This window comes from Neopsephotus bourkii, unplaced genomic scaffold (assembly GCF_033783945.1).
Source record: "Neopsephotus bourkii isolate Nb327-2 ecotype Australia unplaced genomic scaffold, CSIRO-AGI_Nbou_v1 NB_1770, whole genome shotgun sequence".
In the NCBI taxonomy this organism is placed as follows: Eukaryota; Metazoa; Chordata; class Aves; order Psittaciformes; family Psittacidae; genus Neopsephotus; species Neopsephotus bourkii.
The window spans coordinates 637,254-659,390 of record NW_026902244.1 but is presented as its reverse complement, the minus strand read 5'-3'; the positions used below and the strand labels follow the sequence as shown (position 1 = coordinate 659,390).

Sequence of the window (22,137 nt, the reverse complement as noted above, 5' to 3'; positions counted from 1 at the left end):
GTAAGAGTGTCACAATGCTAGAACTATGACTTAAATAGCTCTTTTTCTAAATACTCGTGTTTAAGGTTATTAATAAAGATTTCTGTTTAGAGTTCCTTCAGTATTTGTTATTCTGTTGTAATTAGATCTGCCTTCTCACTCTACCAATCTTCAGATTAAGCAAAAAGTCATGGTTATTTCTTTTAGGGTTGTATATGATTATTAGAATTCCTACTACCATCAGGCTGTAATCCTAAAATTAGCTTGACTTCCTGAGAACTATTTTGATTCTAATGGAATAAACCCCTATAAACTAAGCAGCTTTATGAACTTGACTCAAACTTGGATAACTTTCTCTTACACTTGTGAGAGGAAAAAAGTTAGGTTATTTCACATCATAATGTGAGGCAGAAGTGGAACCAGAGGTGTTTTACTGAGGTTAAGTTTAAAATCCAAAAGATACCCCAAAATAATCAGGAAGAATGGGAATGTAGGCTTTTTGGTACCACAGTTTTTCTCAAGATAGAATTGAAATGAAAGGTATTTTACTCTTTAAGTGCTTGGACTGATTTTAACTATTTTTAAGAGTATTTTAGCTTGTGTTTTCCAAAGGACATCTTTTATGGAATAATGTCAGTAACACAGGCAGTCACTAACTAAGACTGGGCTTTACCTAGTCTTGATTTTGAATGTTCACTAGGAACAGTGATAAGTGAACCAAATGCTGTGATAGGAGTTTAATCTAATAGTTAAACCAATACCACTCATTGGCAGTGGAGGAATAGTCTTCCTCAGCGGTGTAATTTTCACACTGTACTTCCACACATACATGGAAGCTGTATATGCTCTCAGGCTTGTCAGACTTCCCATTGGCTTAATATTTCTACTTACTGCAATAGTGTGGTTTACCATTGTTAAACCATCTGTTAGACATAAGGGCATCATGAGAATATGTGCAAGAGAGCCAGCAGGCAAATGTAGTTCTTGTCCTTGAGGACTTGGGAGTGTTAAGGGATGTACCAGGTCACTAAATGACATGAGTGAACTGAAATACGCATCTTGCCTTTTACGTAACTGTTTTACTTGCTGGATTTTTCATCTTGCGTTCACTAGTTCCCTGCTTGTCAACCTCAAGCTCTTTTCTGACTATTTTTAAGCCAGCTTCCTCAAGGACATAGTCTTTATGACTTTGCAGATGCACATTGTAACTGTCTTGCAGATCTCTGTTGCCCACTATAATAGCTGCCTCTTGCACACGTGGAGGCCTGCAAGATGTACACTCATCTTGAGACCACCTTTGTGAAGTGCCACCCTTCTAGGCTGTCTGAGCAAACTACAGCACAGACCTTACCCCTTCACAAGGTCACACTGCCTCAACTGCAACCAGCTGCGTCTGTGACCACTGCTTGGAAAGGATGCCTCAGCTCCAGGACACTGGTGGTCACTACATCTGCTCTTCAACAGCTGCTCCTGCTATTCTCTCACGAAGTGGAGCAGCACCTGAGGAAGAGCCAGCTGTGCCAGCCACGTCCCCAGGCAAGAGCAGGAGGAAGGGGCCTGTCAGAGGGCGTCCAACACCGCTGGTGGGGGAAAGCCAGCTGTAGGAACCGGGTCTCCGCGAACAAGATGCCAGGCACCCCTAGGGCGGCTTAGGACAGGGCGGGCAGTGTCTGACCGATGCCGGTAGCCGGGGCTCTCCGCGGGGCCAGTGCTGAGGGAGGTGGCGTTCCCGCCTTTCCCCTCAGCGGCCACCGGAGCGTGTCGAGAGCCCCACCGCCAGTGGGCGTGGCCCCGGGCGCAGGTGCAGGAGGGGGCGTGGCCTCAGGGCGTCCCCTCAGGTGCGGGAGGCCTGAGGCGGCGGCGCCGCTCCCCGCCATGGCGGCCCCCGGCGGGCTCGGCCGCTGCGTGGCCGCCTTCTGGCTGGCGTTGGCCTTCGACGCGCTGGGCCTGGCGGTGCTGCTGGCAGGCGTGTTCGCCGACGTGTTCTTCTCCGACCTGCTGATCTACGCGGGCGGCATCGGCATCTTCCTCAGTCTCATCTGGTGGGTGTTCTGGTACGCGGGCAACCTGGAGGTGCCTCTGGAGGAGCTGCGCGACGACGTGGGGCTGGCGCCGCCCAAGGTCCGCAGTGACAGCCTGCTGCGGCGGCTGGTGCACGGCTTCAGCCTCCGACTCTCCAACACCTTCGCTTCCGCGCCGCGCTCCCGCGCTGCCTTCGCCGCTGGCCTGGAGCTGCAGCGCGCCGGAGACCCGCAAAGCCGCCCCGCCGACTCCGGCAGGTGAGAGGTGGGAGGTGGGAGGAGGCCGGTCCCTGGCGGGCACCGGGACTGGTCAGGGAAAGGGAAGCTGGGGCCAGGCAGGAACGTTAAGCTTGTCTAGAACTTGAGAAAGCTCTTACCTGAGATTCCATTCAAAACTTGTTCTGTTAAACCACTTGAAAAAGTTGTGGGGAATCTTTCTCCACCTAGGTGATGATAAAAATAGAGACGGCCCCAGTTTCATTGGTCAGGATACTTCCTGTAGATGTCTAAGAATGGAAAGGGCCGGCTGGAGTAGAGTAAGGGTGAGCGTGGTGAAGCTGGCATGTGGAGAGCTCACTGCAAGGTCTGTCAGATTACAAGCATAGGAACTGTGAGGTTCTGAAGTGATCCTGAAGATCAGTTACTGATGAAGAGTTACTGGTCCAGGCAGTAACTCTAAATGCTGCCAGAAGTAAGTGTAGGGTAATGAAATAGCCATTAACCATGACCTGCACTGAGCTCTCGTGAGGGGAAGCTTCCTCTGCAGCAACATGGAAAGTTTCTTTCTTGGACAATGGCAACAAAAAAGGTGAAATGCTGACTTGTGTTTACTTAACTTAGAGGCAGAGTTGTGGCTTACAGTTTGAAGCCATAAATGTAATCAGCAGTTGAACTACTTGTCTTGAACCTCAGTCATCTGAAAAAGATGTGCTACTATTCAGTGTGCAAAGACAGTATCTAGGTCCAACTGTGGAGCATGATTTGAAGATCATCAAGCCTTTTGAAGTATCCCTAGTGTATAATAATAATATAATATGGCATGTTTGTTTAGGAAGAAAAACATGCTTAATTCCTTGAAATTGGAGGTTAGGGGTGGGAAGTCGAGCTTTCACTTCACTATGTAAAGAAGTCCTTTTCTGAAGGAATTGTAAAAACAATTTTTGCACTAAGTGTCTGAACTATCCAAGGATTCTGAACATCCTGCAGTTCTGATTCACTGTGTACAAGGTCAGCTTTTTCTGCTGCTCCTTGAGACTAAATCTTGAAGCTACTGTTGGTTACTGGAAAGTTCATGTGGAAATAATCTTTTTTTCATAACAGCCACAGAATTTTCTTAAGTGGAAGTGTTTTAGCAGTAGGGAAATAGCATTAGATAACTATTGCTGAATAGAAAACTTGCAGAAGGCGGAAAAGAACAGCAGCAAGCTTGAAAAGATTTGGTACTGCTACTTGGTTTATTATTAACTATTTCTGCAATTAGAAAACAGGCTGTTGAAAATGAGTCATTCTTTTCAGATTTTTTTTTTTCCTTAAATGCATTTAGAATTGACAGAGGTCCATATTTTCAGGGAAGAAATTACAGCTGTAAATGACCATGCCTAAACTTTTTCATCTAAAGGTTATAGCAGCTGTAGGTACTGAGTTCAGTAGGTAATACGCTATCTCTGTAGATGCTCCTACTTTCAAAATGTATACATAGATGTGGGTTTTGTTGTAAGGAATTTCTAGCATTGAATTTTATTTTTGTTCAAATCAAGTAATTTATTCAAAAACGTTATTTTTGAATGTTTCTAGTCTAATTGATTTTAATTAGAAATAATCTATGGTTTATTGTTTCCGATGAAGGCAGATATATAGACTGCTTTGTTACAAGTTCTTCCAAGTAAACAGAAATTTCTAATGCTACAGTAAATGAACTCTGGTACAGTTGCATTAGTAGCTGTAATTCAGAAGGAACCAAAACAGGAGTGTATAAAAGTTATGTTACACATTGTAACGAAACTCTGATTTTAACTTTCAGCAGTTGCACCTCCAAAGGTAATGCAGGGTTTCCTTTTCAAGTAAGCTCATCTGAAGTACCTTATACCTTCTCATAAACAGCCATATCAATCAGTTCATTTCTTACTGATAGACCAAATCCTCTTCCCATCTGGAGATATTTATGAACTTAACCAAACGAGTTAAACATGTTTGGGCAGATATTGTCAAGAGAGAGAAGGGGGAAAAAAACATGACCATCACACACACAAAAACCAAAACAAAAAGCAAACAAACAAAACAAAAAAACAGACACCACCACCACCCCCCACCATACTGGCCATTAGAGAAAAAAAAGTTTCCCAAGTTACTAATTTCAAAGTTCTCTTAACATAAAAAAAGCAACATTGCAAGTGTTTAGAAAATGGACTGTTTCCTGAATAAGGAAGTTTGTTACAGGAACTATTAATGCATTCTTGTCATTTTGGTAGTTTTCTGGTTCTTGGTATTAGTAACTGTTTGAAGTTATTAATGAAATACTATATGCTGTTCCCATTTCCTATCTTAGAAATCATACAGATGTAGTAGAAGTGAATGGGAAGGGTGAGAATTCTCAAGATCTGGAGTGTTTCTATTAAAGGAATAATACGTAGATTGGGATCCTTGAGCCTGAAAAGAGATGCAGAGTATAAAAGATTTTGGAGGTCTATACAGTGAGAAGTGGTATGGAAAAGGTACGAAGGCAATGCCTCTCTAAAGACTAAGCCGGCATCAACGCATTGTCTCATGCTGTGTAACTGAAGCATGGGGTTATTTGGAATGGGGCAGTGTGACAGATAAAAACAGAAGAGATGCAAAGATAGTATATTTGGCCCAGGAAGACCTGGGGCAGTAAGTGCTGTTGAGATGATATCCTGAAGAGGTATTACTTATACGCTTGACACTTTGTCACGCTTGGAGATCAGGTGTTGACTTGATGGGTCTTTTACTTGGGTCTCAATTGGCTGTTTAACATGGGAAGAAATACTTTTAAGACTGACTTCAAATAAGAGTTTGGAGCTATATATGACTACTTGTTCTAAGACTATTTTGGAGTAACCTTTTCTTAATGTATTGTCTTCAGGATCTGTTGAAGATGCAACTATTGAAGTTACTGCCTCTAAAAGTGGAGAAAATGCTGCAAATTATGGAAAGTGATTTCCCTGCTCCATGCAGTAGGATTCTCTCATCATGGAATGATCTCTGCAACCATTGTGGACTCTCTGTGAAATGGACAAATAGAGCCATATCTCTGCCAAACGCCTGTATTTTAGCATTGGACTGTATATGTTTTGAAATGGTGGAAAAACCCCACAACACCCCCTAAGTTAGATCTCTTAAGAAGTGAGAACTAAAGAAACAAACCTGATTCATGGAAAAACCACTGCAGCATGTAATAGAGATTTTATTATTATTTTTAATAACCTGAGAATGTTCAGATAAAAAGCTCTTGCACAATGAAAAGCTCTTGCACTGTTTTACCAAGGTCTGGAAGTTAAACTTACTGTGAATTTTTATGATGCCAGTGCAATACTTTTGTTTGTAAGGGTGCTTCTGAAATATCTATGTTAAACTACCGATGCAAAGTTGCAAATATAGTAAAAGTTGTTTATAGTGTAAATAACAATTTAGAGTAACTCTTGTAAATTTTCATAATTATTTTGGAATAACTTGGAATTTGAGATTTTTATAAGTAGACAAGTAAAAGTAATTATATTGGCACACCAGTACATTCTTCATAGTTACAAGTGATGTAATATGACTAAGAAAAGGTAGTTTTAGTGCAATAATACTGGGAATTATTTTCCTAAGTCTAATAATTTGGGAAAGGGGATACCACCAAAAAAATCCCCTGTTGATTAACAGATACTCTGATGCTTTATAAAATATTAATGAATTTACACTTAGATTTAAGTGAAAAATAGCACCTGGGGAAAGATTTATATTAAAGGTAATGATACCTGAAATTCTTGTGTGGAGAAATTCTTCATGAGTTCCTCTGTTTTTGAACTTACATGAGAAGTTTGAGTCCACCATTGGCAAATATGGGTAGGTCTTAAAATTTTAATGTATGATTGGTTTTATGCCACACCTTGTCAAATACTAGAGGTGACTTTAAGGAAAATGGTTACTAAGACTACTGTGCTTGTACTTATTTCCTTGTGAACTCTTGCAGTGGCTTTCAATGTTCTCTTGTAAATTATTGGAGTAACTGCCTACTTTTCTATGCATATGCTGATTTTTAAATGTTCCAAATGCTCAGTTTTTCAATTTTTTTGTAGATCTATAACGTGATTTTTTTTGTTTACTGACTGCAGTTTTTAGGAGGTGTGTGCAACTGTTTCCTCCTTTTAGAGGAGCTGCAATGTGACACCACTGTGTTGTTACAATGGTCTGAAAAAAGAAGCCAAACCAGCTCCTTCCTTAAAGCCTATAGATCCCTGTTTCCGTATCATTTACAAAATTGTTTTTCTGTTCTGAACAGAAAGAACTGCTTTTTCTGATTCCTCATAGTTTCACTTGTAAACTCAATCATGAGATTTAATGGTTAAGTGAAATGATTAGTAGCAGCTGTAAATTAAACAGAACATTTGTGTGCATCCATTCATGTACTCAGTCTGGTGAAAATTTTAATCATAATGGCAAGTGAATTGGGCAGGGCTTTGAGTTCACTGTAGATTACAATGTAATTAATCTTTAATCCAATATCAAGACTTTATGATTGTTGCATAAGATAGTAGTTAGAATGGCTTTGGCTGTTGCAATTTCACTCAAAAAAATTACATGGGATTCAAACATTTACAACTGGAGCATTGTGTGTGTTAAAAAATTAGTATAGGAGCTGACACCTCAGTTCAGGAAGGTGCTAATCATAGAGAAGTGCTGGAATGTTACTAGTATGGTGTGTATAAACAAGGAGGTAAAAAATACTTGCTGTGGGACAGTGTAACTTGTGAATTCTGATCCCTTCTTTAAAATGTGAATGGTTACTGTTTTATGCAGTCTGTTTGCCTTCTAAATACGGAAAGCTAATACTAAATAGAAACTGGCAGCTGAATTATTAGCAGTTAAACATTAACATATATTTTAAACTATTTTAGTGTCCTGGTATCCTTATCAGTTGTAGCTCAATGCAGCACAAAGTCCATTCAAAGAACTTCTATATTGTTGATTGAAAAGCAGCTCTTCTGGGTATTTAGGACTGTTTGCTGTTGTGTGAACACAGAGCTTTGTATGTAAAGCTAGAACTCCTTTAGACTTAAAGGACAGTCCTATGCATTCTGTTGAAAAATATCACCAAAATCACGAAGAGTCAGACTGTGATTACAGGAGTGCTTTTTGTACCTGATTAAGCCTTAAAACTAGCTCAGAACAGCATCCTGTACTCCACTAAAGGAAAAAAAGCCAACCCCCTAGCTTGTGACTCCATAGAAGGATTAAATGCCTGCTGTCAGACTCTTTAGATGTGGACTGTATCTAAAAGTTTTAATGCGGTACATGTTGTTTACTTTCCTTAAATGTGAACGTCATCTTCAGAGAGAAAATAATCAGAAAACTATACAAAAAACTGTTTGATGTGACTTCTGGATGGGAGATAATTCTTGTACTAGCACCTTGAGAAGAGAACAAGGAAATGTGTACAGGTGGTCTTAGGGCTCAGGTCAAATAATGTCATGCATGGCTAACTGGCTTACGTGAAATTGGAAAGTAAATGTTTTGTATTCAACTGAATTAGAAAAAGAGCAGACTGAATGTTACTGAAGAACTACACAGGAACTGCAAGTTTCCATTTGTACTTATTCAGGTTGCTTTAAAAATTATTGAAGGCTTTTACCTATTTTATGTTTAATTCCTTATAAATTATATGATCTCTAAGCTTTAATATCGTCAGTTGGCATGTATAAAAACAAGGCCCCCAAAACGGGGCCTTTGAAAGAAACGCCGATGAAGGTTTCCTCAGCAGTGTAATTGCGTGCGTGCATGCGCACAATGCTTTAGGAGGAAAAGCAGTTACTAGCTCAGAGACGTGGAAGTCCATTAACCCATTCTATTTAGAGCATTCATCGAATGCTGTAACTGCCCGCGTTGTGCTTTAACACAGATCCAGCCTGCACGGAGGGGATGAAACACCCGGAGATAGTGCTTGATCCCTGTGCCTCTGTTCCAGCAAACACCCGATGTCTCTCACCAGAAGCAGATGCTCGACGCTCTTCAATCTCGAGTACATTGTTGGGAACGTTTAGCGTTTCCCTCCACGCACTGGAGTTTCCCATTTGAGCCCCGCACTCATTGCTCGGCGCTGACCACCGGTACCCGTCACCTGTAGGTGCGGGGCTGTCCGTGCTGCCGTTCTCCAGCCGCCCATGGTGAAGTTGGAACGGCGCTACCCATAGAGCTGTCCGCTATCTGCTCTCCTCCCCTCGGTCCTCCGGCACCAGAGACGTGCGGCCAGCGTATGGGCGGCTTTTCCAGCCGCTCATCTCTATGGTTTGAAGGGAAGTGTGCTCCCCACTTCCGGCGGGTAGCGCGCCCTTTCCGCCCGGGAGCGGCATGTGGCGGCACAGGCAGGCGCCACGCGAAGGGCGCGGCGCGCGGAGGCGCCTGCCCCGGTAACGGGGCGAGCGCTGCCGCCACGGTCAAGGTAAGGCGGGAGAGCGGCGGGGCCTCGGACGCAGCTTTGGAAGCGGGGGGAGTCTCCTGCCCGTCCGCGGAGACGGGGTGTCGGCCGGTGGCCCTCGGGGGGGGCCGGGCTCCTGAGGGCGGTCGGGTGGTCGGGGCGAGGCCCGCCGGTGCTCACGCGGCTTCACCTCTTTTCAGGCGCGGGGCCGTGACCATGCTGGGAGGGGATGAGTTCATCAGCTCGCCGCCCAGGAAGACGGTGCGGTTCGGGGGGACGCTGACGGATATCTTGATGAAGTACGAGAAGGTGAGTTGGGCTCTGCGCTGCGGGGCCCGCCGCTGCCGCCCGCGTGCGGTGCCGGTGCGGCAGTGCCCGGTGGCAGTTCTGTGTGAAGCCTCGTTTCGGCTTGCACAAGACCGTGTCTGAGGGCTTAGGAGAAAACCTGAGTGTGGGTGAGTGCGGGAGGCTTGTGCCAGGCGGTGCTGCTGTGCGAGTGAAAAGGTTCCCCTGTGAGTCAACTTCGTGGCGTCCTGGGCTGATGTGGAGTTGGCTCACGCCAAAGGGATAGCGTCTGTGTCTGCAAGGGAACAGCTAAAAACGACCCAGCTGCCTCAGTTGTCTTGTAGGGACAGCACTATGTAACTGCTGCTTCAGCCTTCTCTGAGCTTTCTCTCTTGTATTCTTCATGTCCCTGTTTGACACGAGGTTGTTCAGAGGTGGTGCAACTTGTCTTCTTTTTCTGCAAAAAATACGAGTATTATTTACTTATTTTTCTTTCCCTTGCTAGGGTGAGACCACGGATTTTGAGTTGTTGAAGCATCAGCTGTCAGATCCAGACATCAAGGTGGGAGTTTTGGAGTAAGGGGTCTGATGTTTTGAAGTTGTGTGGTCAGTCATCAGGCAGGTTGTTCTGGTGCTTACCCGGATCCTTTGCTTTAAACATTTAGCTGCATTTAACAGCTTTTTGCTTTGTGGAAACTGTCAGAAAAAAAGGAAAAAAAAAAGGGAAAAAAAATCTGTTTATACACATATATATCTTATAGGGTGTTGATAACTGGTGTCTCATGCTTTTACTGACCCTTTGCTCTAGAGTGATGAACTTCCTGTGTTGTGACAGGGTCTTTGTTCAGATACCATCTTTCTAGGTCATTGACGCTTATTTCTGCAGATACTTCTGTAGATCAAACCAGAGTTTCTGACTCAGCCTGAATTTTTACATTCTCCTGTTCTCACAGGAAGCTTTTTTAATTAGGTAGTGAAATATGTATGCATTTAGTATTTATACCCAGAAGCATTGTTTCATGGCTCTGGTAGATAGCTGTAACTAGCAACTACATTTACTTTTCGTTTTGGTCTGTGTGTGTCGTCTCCCCTTAATTAAACCACAAAGCTGTGAGAAGAGTACTGCAAAAAGCATAATACATATGGAGTTTCTTTTCAAAGAGGACGTTTAGTAAAATAATTAGTATTTAGCAGGGCTTTTGAAGTGTACAGGCAAAATCAGTGCAAAATTTCTGTGTTGATTTGCTACTGTTTCAGTATCTCTTATTTCAAGACTTGAATGTCCCTCCTGCTTTTAAACTAGCACAAGAAGAAATGAAAATTAGGACTGGATGCTGTTTCTTACAGTGGTGTTCTATGTGAGTGAGGTTTGCATGGCTTGCCTGGTCTGGAACTTCAGTCTTCCAGACAGGCTGTTGGTATAGGAATTTGTATCCATTCTCGCATTCAAGAAATTTCATTGGTGAGGACACCAGTTTTCAGCTTAAAGACATTCCTTGCATGTTCATTTGAAAAAGATTTCTATTTACAGTCTTTGACTTTTGTAGATTTTGTTATTTTCTAGTAATAGGTAATACTATGTATTTTTTTTTTCTCCTGCTATTTTTAAGGATGCCCAGATCATTAACTGGCTGCATGAATTTCGAGCATCTGTTATATATTTGACCAAAGAGCGTGAACAACTGGTCAACGTTTTGCTGGTAAATATCTGCTTGTTATATGGGAAGATAAAGAGTTTAGTACTCAAAACCATCTTTCTTTGACATCTTGGTCTTTGCTTACTTTCAGAAGCTGCCATGGTTGAGAAGAAGCCAAGAGGTAGTGGAGGAATATCTGGGTTTTCTTGGCAATCTGGTGTCAGCACAAACTGTCCATCTTCGGCCATGCCTCCGGATGATTGTGTTGCAGTTTGTCCCCCGTAAGTTACTTTTCCCTTAATCTTATTTCTTTGAGTATCAAAATGCCTTTCCTAGATAAATTCTGTATAAATACAATGCATGACAATTAATTACTGGGTTGGTTTTCTTATCCTGTTGATTAACTTGAATAGCTGAATTGTGATACGCGTTTTTCTTTATCTAGATGTTAGAGGACATGCTCTAGTTGCTAATACAGACCTGATTTATGGAGATGTCTTGGAAAGGGATGAACTGTATGATGTTACTGCTAAAGAACAAAAGCTGCAGTGAGGATCATGTCTGATGTTCTTAAGAACCTTCTGGTTCTGTGAACAAAACAGTCTTTTCTATGAGCTTTTCTATGTTTTGGATAATTTTACTGTTTTAGTTTCCATGAAGACTGTTGTCCAGTGTGATTGATTTGACATTGAAACTGTTGCCTGTAATATTTGTATAATTTTGATGTAATCGTGTCACTTTTTCCTAGCTCGAATTACCATCAGAGAAGATGATGTGGATATTTCAGATTCTGATGATGATGATGAAAGTGAGTATAAAAAAAAGCATGGCTTATATATCTGCTGTAATACCTTTACTGAAGAATTATACAATGCATATTGCTTCTATTTTGCAAAATTAATTTAGGTGAATTAATGTAAAACATGAAGAAATGTTAATGTAAAACATTAAGTCTTTAAATTTCTAAGTCAGAGACTTTCTTGTACTCAAATCAGTGGTGTGTGATTCACTCCTTTTACTTTCAGAATATCATTGGTGCAGTATCTGTAGGAATAAGATTGAATGCACAGGAGAACAGTCCTAGTCCTAGATTGTTTCAAAGTCAAAGAAAATGTAGGAGTTGTTTTCCATTTTATTTACCTCAATAAAACTAGGTAGGTTGAGGGATTCTTGGGTCTTTTTGTGGTTGTCTGCCTGGGGTAGGCTTAGCTAAAATCAATATTGATTAATAAATTGATTCATATTAATTAACAGTTCATAGAATCATAGAATAGTTAGGGTTGGAAAGGACCTTAAGATCATCTAGTTCCAGCCCCCCTGCCATGGGCAGGAACACCTCACACTAAACCATGCCACCCAAGGCTCTGTCCAACCTGGCCTTGAACACAGCCAGGGATGGAGCATTCACAGCTTCCCTGGGCAACCTATTCCAGTGCCTCACTACCCTTACAGTAAAGAACTTCTTCCTTATATCCAACCTAAACTTCCCCTGTTTAAGTTTGACCCTGTTACCCCTTGTCCTGTCACTACAGTCCCTAATGAATAGTCCATCCCCAGCAACCCTATAGCCCCCCTTCAGATACTGGAAGGCTGCTATGAGGTCTCCACGCAGCCTTCTCGTCTCCAGGCTGAACAGCCTCAGCTTTCTCAGCCTATCTTCATACGGGAGGTGCTCCAGTCCAATGATCAGCCTCGTGGCCCTCCTCTGGACTTGTTCCAACAGTTCCATGTCCTTTTTATGTTGAGGACACCAGAACTGCATGCAATACTCCAAGTATTAATTGATATGGACAGTTTTTGCTGTTTTCTGATTCAGTTTTCTGTAACCAAATGCGTAACAGCACTTTTTTGTTTCTCTAGACCTTTCTGAAAACTTTAATACATGCCATAGAGCATTGCAAACTGTTGCAAGATATGTTCCTTCGTAAGTATATAATCCCATGGTTTTGTATGCCCTTTCCTTGCAGATTTAAAGCTTGTGAACTGATTAATTAGTTGGGTTTTTTTTTCTCTTAATCAGAAGTATAATAGTTTCATTGCATGATTTTTCCTAATGGTCACTAATTGATGGAATGCTATATCCAGTTGTTACAAAATTTCCGTATGCATCTGCAGCTGAAAATCCTGTTAATGGAAATTGGAAGCAGGGAAAGTTGTGTTTATAGCAATACCTTTGAAGTAGCTTCTAAAAAGCCCACAGTGAAGGTTTGCCACTTATTACCTGTCTGGTGATCCTTGCAAAAACCAGATTTTATACAATTACTTAATCTTACTTCACAGTAACTTCATTTTATTCCAGTCTGTCTTCAGAGTGCTACAGCGTTAAATATTTGCTCTTGTGGCAATAACCTTGTGCTTCTTGCTTGTGTTTTAAATTGCAGGACACCACAGTTTCTCATGCCAATACTTGTGGAAAACTTTCCGTTCTTTAATAAATCAGAAAGAACTCTGGTAAGAGCTGTGAATATTTTTATTTGTTGGTTTATTTGGTTTTTTAATGTATACTTTATAACATGACAATTGATTTAGTGGTGTCTAATGCAGATTAAGTGTGTTGTTATTTTTTATCTGTATATATATGGGTGCATCTGTTTAGTATAAGGTTATCCAAACATACTTAAGTTCCTTGTGCATAAGCATTATGCTAATCTTTAATGACATAACTGCATATCTTTTCCACAGGATTGCTTTCTTAATCAATGCACAAGATGGACCTCTTTGGCGATGAATCTCAGGGTTGTAGAGTGAGGAGACGGTAGGATACCTGTCTCGTTTGTTGTCAAAACTGCAAAGTATTTACCAGAAGAACAGGAGATTTGATAAGCAGACAGAAAGCAACAGACATGGCTTAAATCTAAGTTGCCAGTAGTGCAGGGTGTTGTTTTATTACATCTTTGGTGTAGTGCTTGTGTGGTGAAAACCAAGCTGGAAACCTGACAGGTTACAGCTCTTGTTTGATCTTCATATTTACTTGTTCCAACTTGACGTGTTGGCACTTTATGTTACAGAAAGGCAGAGCCCTGCTCCACCAGCCAAGTTCAGTTGGAGCTGTGTTTTGCACTCATCGAGTGCTTGAATAACTTTGTATATGTTGCTTTTTTTTTTTTAGTTTTGTTTATTTGTTTGTTCAAAATCCAAATAACTGTGGACATCAGTTCCCTACCTGTAAAATAATGGGGACGGAGAGTGAGCATCTACATGGTGTTAGGAGAAAATTGATTATTTATGTATTTAGCAGCTCAGTGAGAAGCAAGTTGTGAAGAAATTCGTAACTGTATTTTCAGGGTAAGGTTTGAATGAAGTGTAATAAAAACATGGTCCATGCATTGTTAAATATTTCTGATTTACACATTCTCATTAAACTGCCTCTATCCGTTTTATGTACTGAGCGAACCAGATGGCCTGTGGAAAAATCATATGTGCTCATGTAATTAAAGGTTCTGTTATAATGCCTATTCACAAAGAGACTATGGTATTCTTCAGTACCTAATTTTACTTCACCTACTTTCAGTTTATCTAATTTTATGTACTGAGTTGACAGTTTTGTTATATGGAAGTTGCAGCATTGTCTTTTGTATGTATGTGTGTATGTGTGGTTGGACACATGCACACTCACAGAACTTGTCTGTAAACCTGTTTGAGTTAGAATCAGAATGAGACACCTGTGGAATTTAGAATCGTTGGTATATTCTAATATTGTGAAATAAAAGAGTCTTACTTTAAACAGTTCTACTAGAGCTGATTCTGGGTGTAGTGAGGAATATGCTTTTTGTTTTTGTTTTCCTAGAGGAAATACAGACATAATCTCCTGTGGAAATGAGTGACTTTTCTTACAGAATGTTTATACTCATTCTATCTAGAGTAGGTGAAAAAAATTTGCATGGAAATAGTAGATTAAGGAGTTAATGATAATACAGCTTAACAATTTAAAGTTGATGTTTGGCTTATACATTAACTTGTTCTAGATTGAATACAGTCTGCTTAAACCTATTTCTGGCTCTCTAGATAACAAATTAAGACACTTGTTTTCTAAATATCCTTGGCAAAAATTAGACTTTCTGTTAACATTATTATAGATATCAATTATTTTGTGTTTCAGGAATGTTATGTTCATAACCTGCTCCGAGTTACAGTGTACGTTCCAACCCTGAGGCTTCAAATTCTGGAGCTTATTATTGAAAAGCTGTTAAAGTTGGATGTAAGTTTATTCTGTATCATCTTCTAAGGAAGCTTGGTGTTAAAGTACAGAGTAGGAAATTAAATCTGTTTCAGTGTTTAGCTTGACAAAAAGAATCTTGCAGTAGTGCTCATGATCATAAGAACACTCACATTTATGCTTCATTCCCAGTCTTAGATGTTCCCATATATGAAGGTAACTGTATGGCGTATACTGTTATACCCTGCATGGAATCTCTCTGCCAGAGTCAAAGTAACTCTTTCACAGTGATAAGTGCCGATGTGCAGAGAATTTGTTTCTCCCTGATTTACAGGTTCTACCATCCGTTTGAAGTAAAAGTATTTACAGCCTTAAGAAAGACAGCATGGGTAGAATTGTAAATGATTAAAGCTTTTTATTTTGGAGAACCTCAGCATGTAACAGTCTGGGGGGGGGCACTTGTATTCTGGAGGTAAAGTTCCAGGCAGTTTAGAGTGTGTGCTTGTGTACTGCATACATAAAATTCCCTTTTAAAATGTTTATTTAGTCAAGGACAAAATCTAGGCTAGAAATTAACTTGTGTTGTTCATTTCTTACATAAATAATCAAAATGTTTCATGTTATTGTCATGGTCTTATAAAAATTAATTTCTTGTTTGCAACTGTAGGTTAGTACTCCACAGCAAGATATTGAAGACGCTGAAGAAAATGCTAATAACTCTGATAATGAGGAGAAATCTACAGAGGAGGGTCTTTTCCACATGGTTGGCTATTTTGCTCTATTGGAAGTTGGGTTTTTTTGTAGTAGCATTTTCACTTTTGATGTGGCTGTGAACTAAGATGGTCTAGGAATACCTTATTGCTTCGTTGTTCCCGCACTGTGCATAGCTCTTGAAACCTGAACAGATGATAAATGATTAACGTGTTCTGCAGGTGTTGACTTTGTTAATGTAAATTCCCAGCATACATGTAATGAATTAGTTCCTTTATGTAAAAACACAAGCAGCTGTACATAAAGCTAATTAAAGAATTCATAGTAGTTGGATTAGTTTACAAAAATTTCCTTACACTAAGCTGTATAATTAGATGCTGCTTTCTTTTAAAAAAATACACAGCTTTGCATATCACTGAAAGAGAAATTTAGTTTCACTTTTCCTGTAGTTGCTGTCTTTATGATGTGCCATTTCATCTGCCAGGAGGAAGATGAAGAAAGAAAAGGGAACAAAGTTGTCTCTTCCAGTAGTGAGAGAATGGCCCATCCGCTTGCAGAGCGCCTTGATATTTTGATGACCATCTTGTTTTCCTATATTAAAGATGTTTGCCACGTGAATGGTAAGAACACTTGAGCTATAACCAAATTTATTGTTTTGCTGACAAGTAAGAAAAACCTAAGTGGAGTTCTTGCTTTCTGTTGCTGCAAGATAGAGTCCTCACCCTTTAGTGGCATAATTCCGCTATCAACAGGCTGTAGTCTGCATTCCTGCCTCTGTCTGGTATTACTGGCAGAGAATGCTAAAGTACTTTTATGACTTCAAAGGTTTAGTCTTTGGTGGGAGACACTGATTACACAAATCTGACACTGAATTCAAGCTGTGGCATTACAGGGTGTAAGGGTAAAGAGAGTTTTGTTTTTTTCATTGTGCTACAAAACGTAGGGGATTAGAAATACTTTCTGATTAACCACAGTGTTTTATTGTTGTCTGTACTGTATTGGTTTGAGTATTAGAGTTATGGATCCTTTCAATGTCACAAGGACTGGAAATAGATGAAAACAAGTAGCCAAGTCACTCATTTGGAATTGCTACAACTAGGCTTTGTGTTATAGGAAGAAACCTGAAAGAAATGTCTTAAACTAAGATGAGTTAAGGGTTTGAATTTCTTAGGTTTATATATTTAGAAACCATTTTGCTGTATTTTCTTCGCATGAGTGTGGTAGTTTATTTCTTAGTGTTTTCTTCTGGCTCTTCTGAGTTAACACGTTATTGCAAAGTTTGCATGTATGCCAGTTTTATACTTGCGTTGAGCACACATGTAGAGATACTCTATATACACCAGTGTAAAAAGCAGTACAACTGAAGTCCTGGAAGGTCTTACCAGTAAATGTCTTTTAGATAACAGATAAATCTGGAAGGCATCTTGACGGTTTACATGTTTCTTGGTAGTTTAGGAAGTTATAAATGCCACTTTTGCATTGGCAGTAAAAAAAAAAAAAGCCTGAAATGGCTCATTTTAGTTTTTTTGTTGTGTAGGCAAGCTGGATATCAGCAACACAAAGGATTTGTATCGGGATCTGGTTTCTGTGTTTGACAAGCTTATTTTACCAACCCATGCTTCGTGTCATGTACAATATTTCATGTTTTACCTCTGTAGCTTCAAATTGGTGAGTAGAAGCTGTTTTTAAACTGCAGCGTCTTCTGTCATTTCTGCATCCATTTTTGGCTTTCTTTAAAAAAAAAGAAGTTGCTTTCTACTGTAATTCTAGTCTGAAGATAGTGCATCAGGATTCATTAGTGTCTTTGTCTTCTTTTTCTTCTGTTACTCCTTTCTTCAAGTTTTACTTTGTGCTTGCTTTTCCAATGTTGTTCATAAACTGCAACCAGATGGAATTGAAGCTAGTGCAAAAGGACCTGATTAACAGACCTCTTTGACAAGAATTGGTTTGACTTTTGAACCCAAGATGGAACACTCCAGCGAGTTTCTTCAGCATTCCCAAACTGTCTTAAGGATACTGTGTGTTAGTGGTGAATAGTGGATGTGTTATAAAGAATATCAGAATGGGGAAGCATGTTATGATGCTTTGCTAGAATACCCTCTCAGCCTCCAGCACCAGTTGGTAACTTCCTGAGTCAGTGATGTTCTTTCATGGTAACAGCCCATGGTGGAGAAATTCGAGGAGGAAATAACTCATAATGAGTTTTGTTCTTATGTGAATTTTTGGCATCATGAACTCTCTGGCAAAAAGTTTTACAATATAACCATGTATGGGGAAGAATCATTCTTCTTTCTCTAAATTTGTCTTCCTGCTATTTTCAGTGGATGTCCCTGACATCTGTTACAAGAGACAGTGAACAGCCGCTTCATGTTTACCTTCTTACCACCATTGTTTTTATAACAAGAACAACACAAGTGTAGCACACTTTTTATGGCTCTATTCCTGACTTTTTCAGAGGCTTCTGGCTCCATTTACTTTTTACAACTAGGTATAGAAAAAGACACAGAACAGAATGCTCTTCCATCATGTGTAGGAATAATTACTACAGTTAAAAGTAGATTTTTTGGTAATGGTTTGGTTATGGAAATTACAGGAATTGAGAGTAGGAATCTATTACTTGAACAGTGGTCATCAGTATAACAACTCACAACTTCTCTGTATTTTCCTTCCAGGGGTTGGCTGAAGCATTTCTAGACCATCTTTGGAAAAAACTGCATGATCCAAACAATGCTTCAGTGATCAGGCAGACTGCTGGGAGTTATATTGGCAGCTTCTTGGCAAGAGCTAAATTTATTCCAGTTGTGTAAGTTGTTTTTAGATATGGGCAAAAGCAAACAATTTACAACGATTGCTGAGGTTAAGTACGGAATTCACAGAATGCACACAGTCTTCTGTCCTGCTGCTTTGCCAGTCAGTAGTCTTGTTTGTCCTTTCTACAGTACTATTTTAGTATTGTCTTAAAGTTTGCAGGACAGTTTTGCATTTACATGATGCAGAGTAAAGATTGCTGGGATTTGTGACTTGCTGTTTAAGGCTTCACTTACCAAGAAATGCTGAGTATGGATAGGTTACGGTGACTTCAGGCAGAGTCATGGATACCTGTGTATGTGATGTTAGAAACACATATTTTTAATACTCTGTTAGGCATTTTATGTAGACTCTGAGACAGGGAAATCAAGTGTTCTGGTATTGAGACAAATCAGATGGGTGAAAATGTCTTCTTTTGTATGTACGCATTCTGAGCTTTTATGCTGTTCAGGGTGGGCTCAGTAACTTTAATGTTGAACTTAATTTGATACTGGAATTACTTGTTGAAGGCATCTCTCTGTATTACTGTAGCCCAGGATTCTAATTGTTTAGTGTGCATTTCACATGCAAGGTGCTTTTATGGATTCATCTCTTTTGACATCTTGTGCTTTCACTGATTGGGTTTTGAGTGCTGATACATTGATTCATTTTATGCTGAGATAAAGGTGAAAGCTCATAACAATCTCCTTTTTTTACTCACTGATTTTCTTTCTGATGTTTTTATAACCACTGAGATCCTTGAATACTTGTTTAACATTTCAGGTGCTGTTTTTACACCTTCTTTTTCTCTCCATATAGTACAGTAAAAGCATGCCTGGATCTTCTGGTGAACTGGATACATAAGTACATTGATAATCAGGATAAAGGGGCTAATGTTTACTGTGATGTAGCTCTGCACGGGCCATTTTATTCCACATGTCAGGCAGTGTTCTATACGCTTATTTTCCGTCATAAGCAGCTTTTGGATGGAAACTTAAGGAAAGGTGAGTATATTAGGTTTGAATAGTATTGGGATTCATTTGCAAATTTTACTGTTGGTGTGTTTTGTAATGGTCAAGTATGTGATGGCAAGTTTACGTTGTGCTCTAAATGAAATGAGGTGGCTTGTATACTTCTTGGGCCACCAAGCTTTATAATCTTTTTATTCCAGTATTGAAAACAATGCCAGTAACCCTTCAGCATTGATATCTGGCTCCACTTACTGGACATGTTTGAATTCCAGCTTCATAAAGCTTATGTGCGCTTCAGTTAATAACCTGGTTTGATGACTCTGTGCCTCTGGGTGTATAAGTTTGGTGTCTGCCACAGTAACCCTTGGCTGTGGCAGGTTACTGTTACTTAAAGAAACATTTCTGCTGAAGCAGCTGTGGCCTAGAGAGTGTACTATAAGAGAGAGACTAGGAAGTGATGTGAAGTGTGCATGCTGGTCAGACTTGAAATTCTTGGAAATGAAGTTCAGCCTGTGTGATACATAACCTAAACTTGTCAGTTGTTCTTATTTTCAAGGTCTGGCCTATCTGCAGAGTTTAAATTTTGAGCGCATTGTCATGTGTCAGCTAAACCCACTGAAGATTTGTATACCCTCTGTTGTGAACTTGTTTGCTGCCATTACCAGGTATATCTCCTCATTTATTTCAGCTTGATACAGATATTTGTGTGTGTGCATCTGAAACCCACACAGTTCTTAAAACATGGGTTTTGTTAGGCACAGTAGTATCTAAGACAGCTTGTATAACACCAACATGTTCTAGATGGGATAAGTTTAGTTCTGGTTCAGTTTTAATAAAATCCCACAGTACTATGAAACTGGCTGTTTTGTGTTGGAGCTGATACAATTCTACTTGAAATGAAGTTTATAGGAGTGTAGAGGAATATACTTATACCCTATAGCAGTTGGAGAATGGAAGATACACATAATGTATGCTAAAAAGTAACTTTGTACTTTAATAATATCTGAAATGCTTATCTTCTCTTTATTACCTTTTTGAAGGAAATACCAGTTGGTGTTCTGCTACACAATTATTGAGAGGAACAACCGGCAGTTCTTACCAGTTGTACGGAGCGGCAGTGGGGGTGACCTTGTGCAGACATGCACCAACCCACTTGACAGTTTCTTCCCCTTTGATCCCTACATACTCAAAAGGTATACTTGAAAAATAAACAACTTGTTTCTGCCTTGAAGAAAATAATGAACTAAAACTGTAAGAAACTGTCAGTGTTTCTGTGGTTCAGTTTTTTCCCTGATCTTTGGTATTTTTCATGTAGCATATTTTAATCAGAAATTGTCAAAGGTTTGAATGGAAATTTATCCCCACTGGAATGTATGATGAAGAAGGAACAGGACCCAGTTTCCTGGAAGGTCTAGTTAACTTGTTTGATGACTTTTTATCTTGTTTTAAGCAGTCTCTAAAATACCACGTTAGCCTACTACATATTTTGTTGGAGATGTGGTGGTTTTGTGTCATTTTTGTCTTATTTTCATTTGCTTTGTTTTTTTTTTGCACCTTGAGTTCATTTGCTTTTTGATTCAAGACTTCATAGATTCATAGAATGGCTTGTGTCAGAAGGGACCTCAAAGTTCATATAGTTCTAGCCCCGCTGCAATGGGCAGGGACACCGTCCACTACACTGGGTTGCTCAAAGCCCCATTTAATATATCTTGCTTTTTTAATGAGTACTGGATTATTTGCATTTTTTAAGAACGTCTGGCACTGTGGTGCTTTAACCACTTTTTAGTATTAAAGGACAACAAACAAATCTGTGTCCATGGAATGGAGACCTTTCTTAGGTGTATAAATTAAGATTACAAATTATATTAATACACAATGTTAAACTACATAAAATTGTCTATTATATATTTACTTACACAATTGCATGATAATATTAATGACATTACTAATATTGTTTTTAAAAAATTGAATAAATTTATGCTTACTTGCAAGCATAGTGTAGCTGTGAAAAATACCCAGCTAAGAATTAGGAGACCTGACTGTCAAACAAACAATTGTAATTTATACTTGTCAGCAAAATTGAGTTATTCGTGAGATTAATATGGGATTATATAGGGATTAATTGAATAGCTTGTAGAACACTACAGAGGGCTGTCAAAATGTCAAGCTTTTTATATTGTATTATTAAAATAATATGACTTCTCCTGAATAAGTTCCTTACTGGATTTTATTTCCTTTCTTAGATCAAAGAAGACCATTGAGCCTTTTTATCAGTTTTGGGAAGAGCTGAGTGCTGAAGATCTTGAGAACCTAAAGAAACCCATTAAAAAGGTAATCTCGGATCAAAATACAGTTCAGCTTTTGCCAAATCTGTCAGCTGCTTCTATTGTAGGATTAATTTTTAGTAGATACGAGAACACTAAACATTTAGGGGGAAACTATGAAATGAAGTTTTAAGGATTGATGCATCCTTGCTTTGTGAGCACTTTCCCCTCTTATGTAGAAGAGTTTGGCAGCATAGGAGCACTGTGAATGCTTATGATATGATGTCCAGTGATAGCACAAGGGGCAGTGGATGTAAACTGGAGCATAGGAGGTTCCATGTGAACATCAGGAAGAGGTTCTTTACTGTGAGAGTGACAGAGCACTGGAACAGGTTGCCCAGGGGGGTTGTGGAGTCTCCTACGTTGGAGATATTCAAGGCCTGCCTGGACAAGTTCCTGTGTGATGTACTCTAGGTTACCCTGCTCTTGCAGGGGGGTGGACCAGATGATCTCTTGAGGTCCCTTCCAACCCTTGGGATTCTGTGATTCTGTGATGCCACTGGGAAATCCACTTTGTAGATATGATTTAGTTCCCATATTTCATAATGAGAGTACCTCTAATTCTCTTACCATTCCAACTAGTCACTACAATTGGAGCACAACCCAAATCCTGAATTATGTCCTCCTAAGGC

At 39.8% G+C, this 22,137-nt stretch overlaps 2 protein-coding genes and 1 long non-coding RNA gene across 6 annotated transcripts in view; 2 read left to right on the top strand and 1 right to left on the bottom strand.

Moving 5' to 3' along the window:
- LOC133226188 (uncharacterized) overlaps nt 1–1,222 on the bottom strand; it is a 35,186-nt gene extending 33,964 nt beyond the window's left edge. The window contains exon 1 of the long non-coding RNA XR_009729440.1: nt 653–1,222. This is a non-coding gene — a long non-coding RNA (uncharacterized LOC133226188). The remainder of the gene's footprint in view (nt 1–652) is intronic.
- The window catches only part of RRN3 (RRN3 homolog, RNA polymerase I transcription factor), a 133,942-nt gene that overhangs the window by 110,165 nt on the left and 1,640 nt on the right, over nt 1–22,137 (top strand). The window contains exons 2-18 of one of the 3 annotated variants that reach the window (XM_061379454.1): nt 8,599–8,658; nt 8,835–8,943; nt 9,425–9,481; nt 10,530–10,619; nt 10,708–10,837; nt 11,305–11,364; nt 12,417–12,480; nt 12,938–13,007; nt 14,656–14,754; nt 15,380–15,475; nt 15,908–16,043; nt 16,961–17,091; nt 18,096–18,226; nt 19,030–19,214; nt 19,738–19,846; nt 20,222–20,374; nt 21,425–21,512. In XM_061379454.1, coding sequence (XP_061235438.1) covers nt 8,851–8,943; nt 9,425–9,481; nt 10,530–10,619; nt 10,708–10,837; nt 11,305–11,364; nt 12,417–12,480; nt 12,938–13,007; nt 14,656–14,754; nt 15,380–15,475; nt 15,908–16,043; nt 16,961–17,091; nt 18,096–18,226; nt 19,030–19,214; nt 19,738–19,846; nt 20,222–20,374; nt 21,425–21,512 — 1,692 coding nt within the window. In that variant the 5' untranslated portion in view covers nt 8,599–8,658; nt 8,835–8,850. Of the gene's footprint in view, nt 1–8,513; nt 8,659–8,834; nt 8,944–9,424; nt 9,482–10,529; nt 10,620–10,707; nt 10,838–11,304; nt 11,365–12,416; nt 12,481–12,937; nt 13,008–14,655; nt 14,755–15,379; nt 15,476–15,907; nt 16,044–16,960; nt 17,092–18,095; nt 18,227–19,029; nt 19,215–19,737; nt 19,847–20,221; nt 20,375–21,424; nt 21,513–22,137 lie in introns of those variants that run through there. The other 2 variants (XM_061379455.1, XM_061379456.1) reach the window with 2 other exon arrangements.
- On the top strand, nt 1,654–5,983 carry LOC133226183 (transmembrane protein 238-like). Of its 2 annotated transcripts, XM_061379390.1 has the most exons (3): nt 1,654–2,258; nt 4,021–4,060; nt 5,101–5,983. In XM_061379390.1, exons 1-3 carry the CDS (start codon nt 1,657–1,659, stop codon nt 5,341–5,343), a joined length of 885 nt encoding a protein of 294 aa, XP_061235374.1. In that variant the 5' UTR covers nt 1,654–1,656; the 3' UTR covers nt 5,344–5,983. The 2 variants fall into 2 exon arrangements, with proteins under 2 accessions (XP_061235374.1, XP_061235375.1); XM_061379391.1 differs by lacking the exon at nt 4,021–4,060 and having other exon boundaries at nt 5,101–5,333.

What these genes read in the sequence shown, in the direction of transcription:
- LOC133226183 (XM_061379390.1), top strand. Translation starts at nt 1,657, where the DNA reads ATGCCGGTAGCCGGGGCTCTCCGCGGGGCCAGTGCTGAGGGAGGTGGC. An exon ending in CGCCCCGCCGACTCCGGCAG is followed by an intron (nt 2,259 to 4,020) that starts GTGAGAGGTGGG and finishes TTTAACTTTCAG; the next exon opens with CAGTTGCACCTCCAAAGGTA. An exon ending in ATGCAGGGTTTCCTTTTCAA is followed by an intron (nt 4,061 to 5,100) that starts GTAAGCTCATCT and finishes TATTGTCTTCAG; the next exon opens with GATCTGTTGAAGATGCAACT.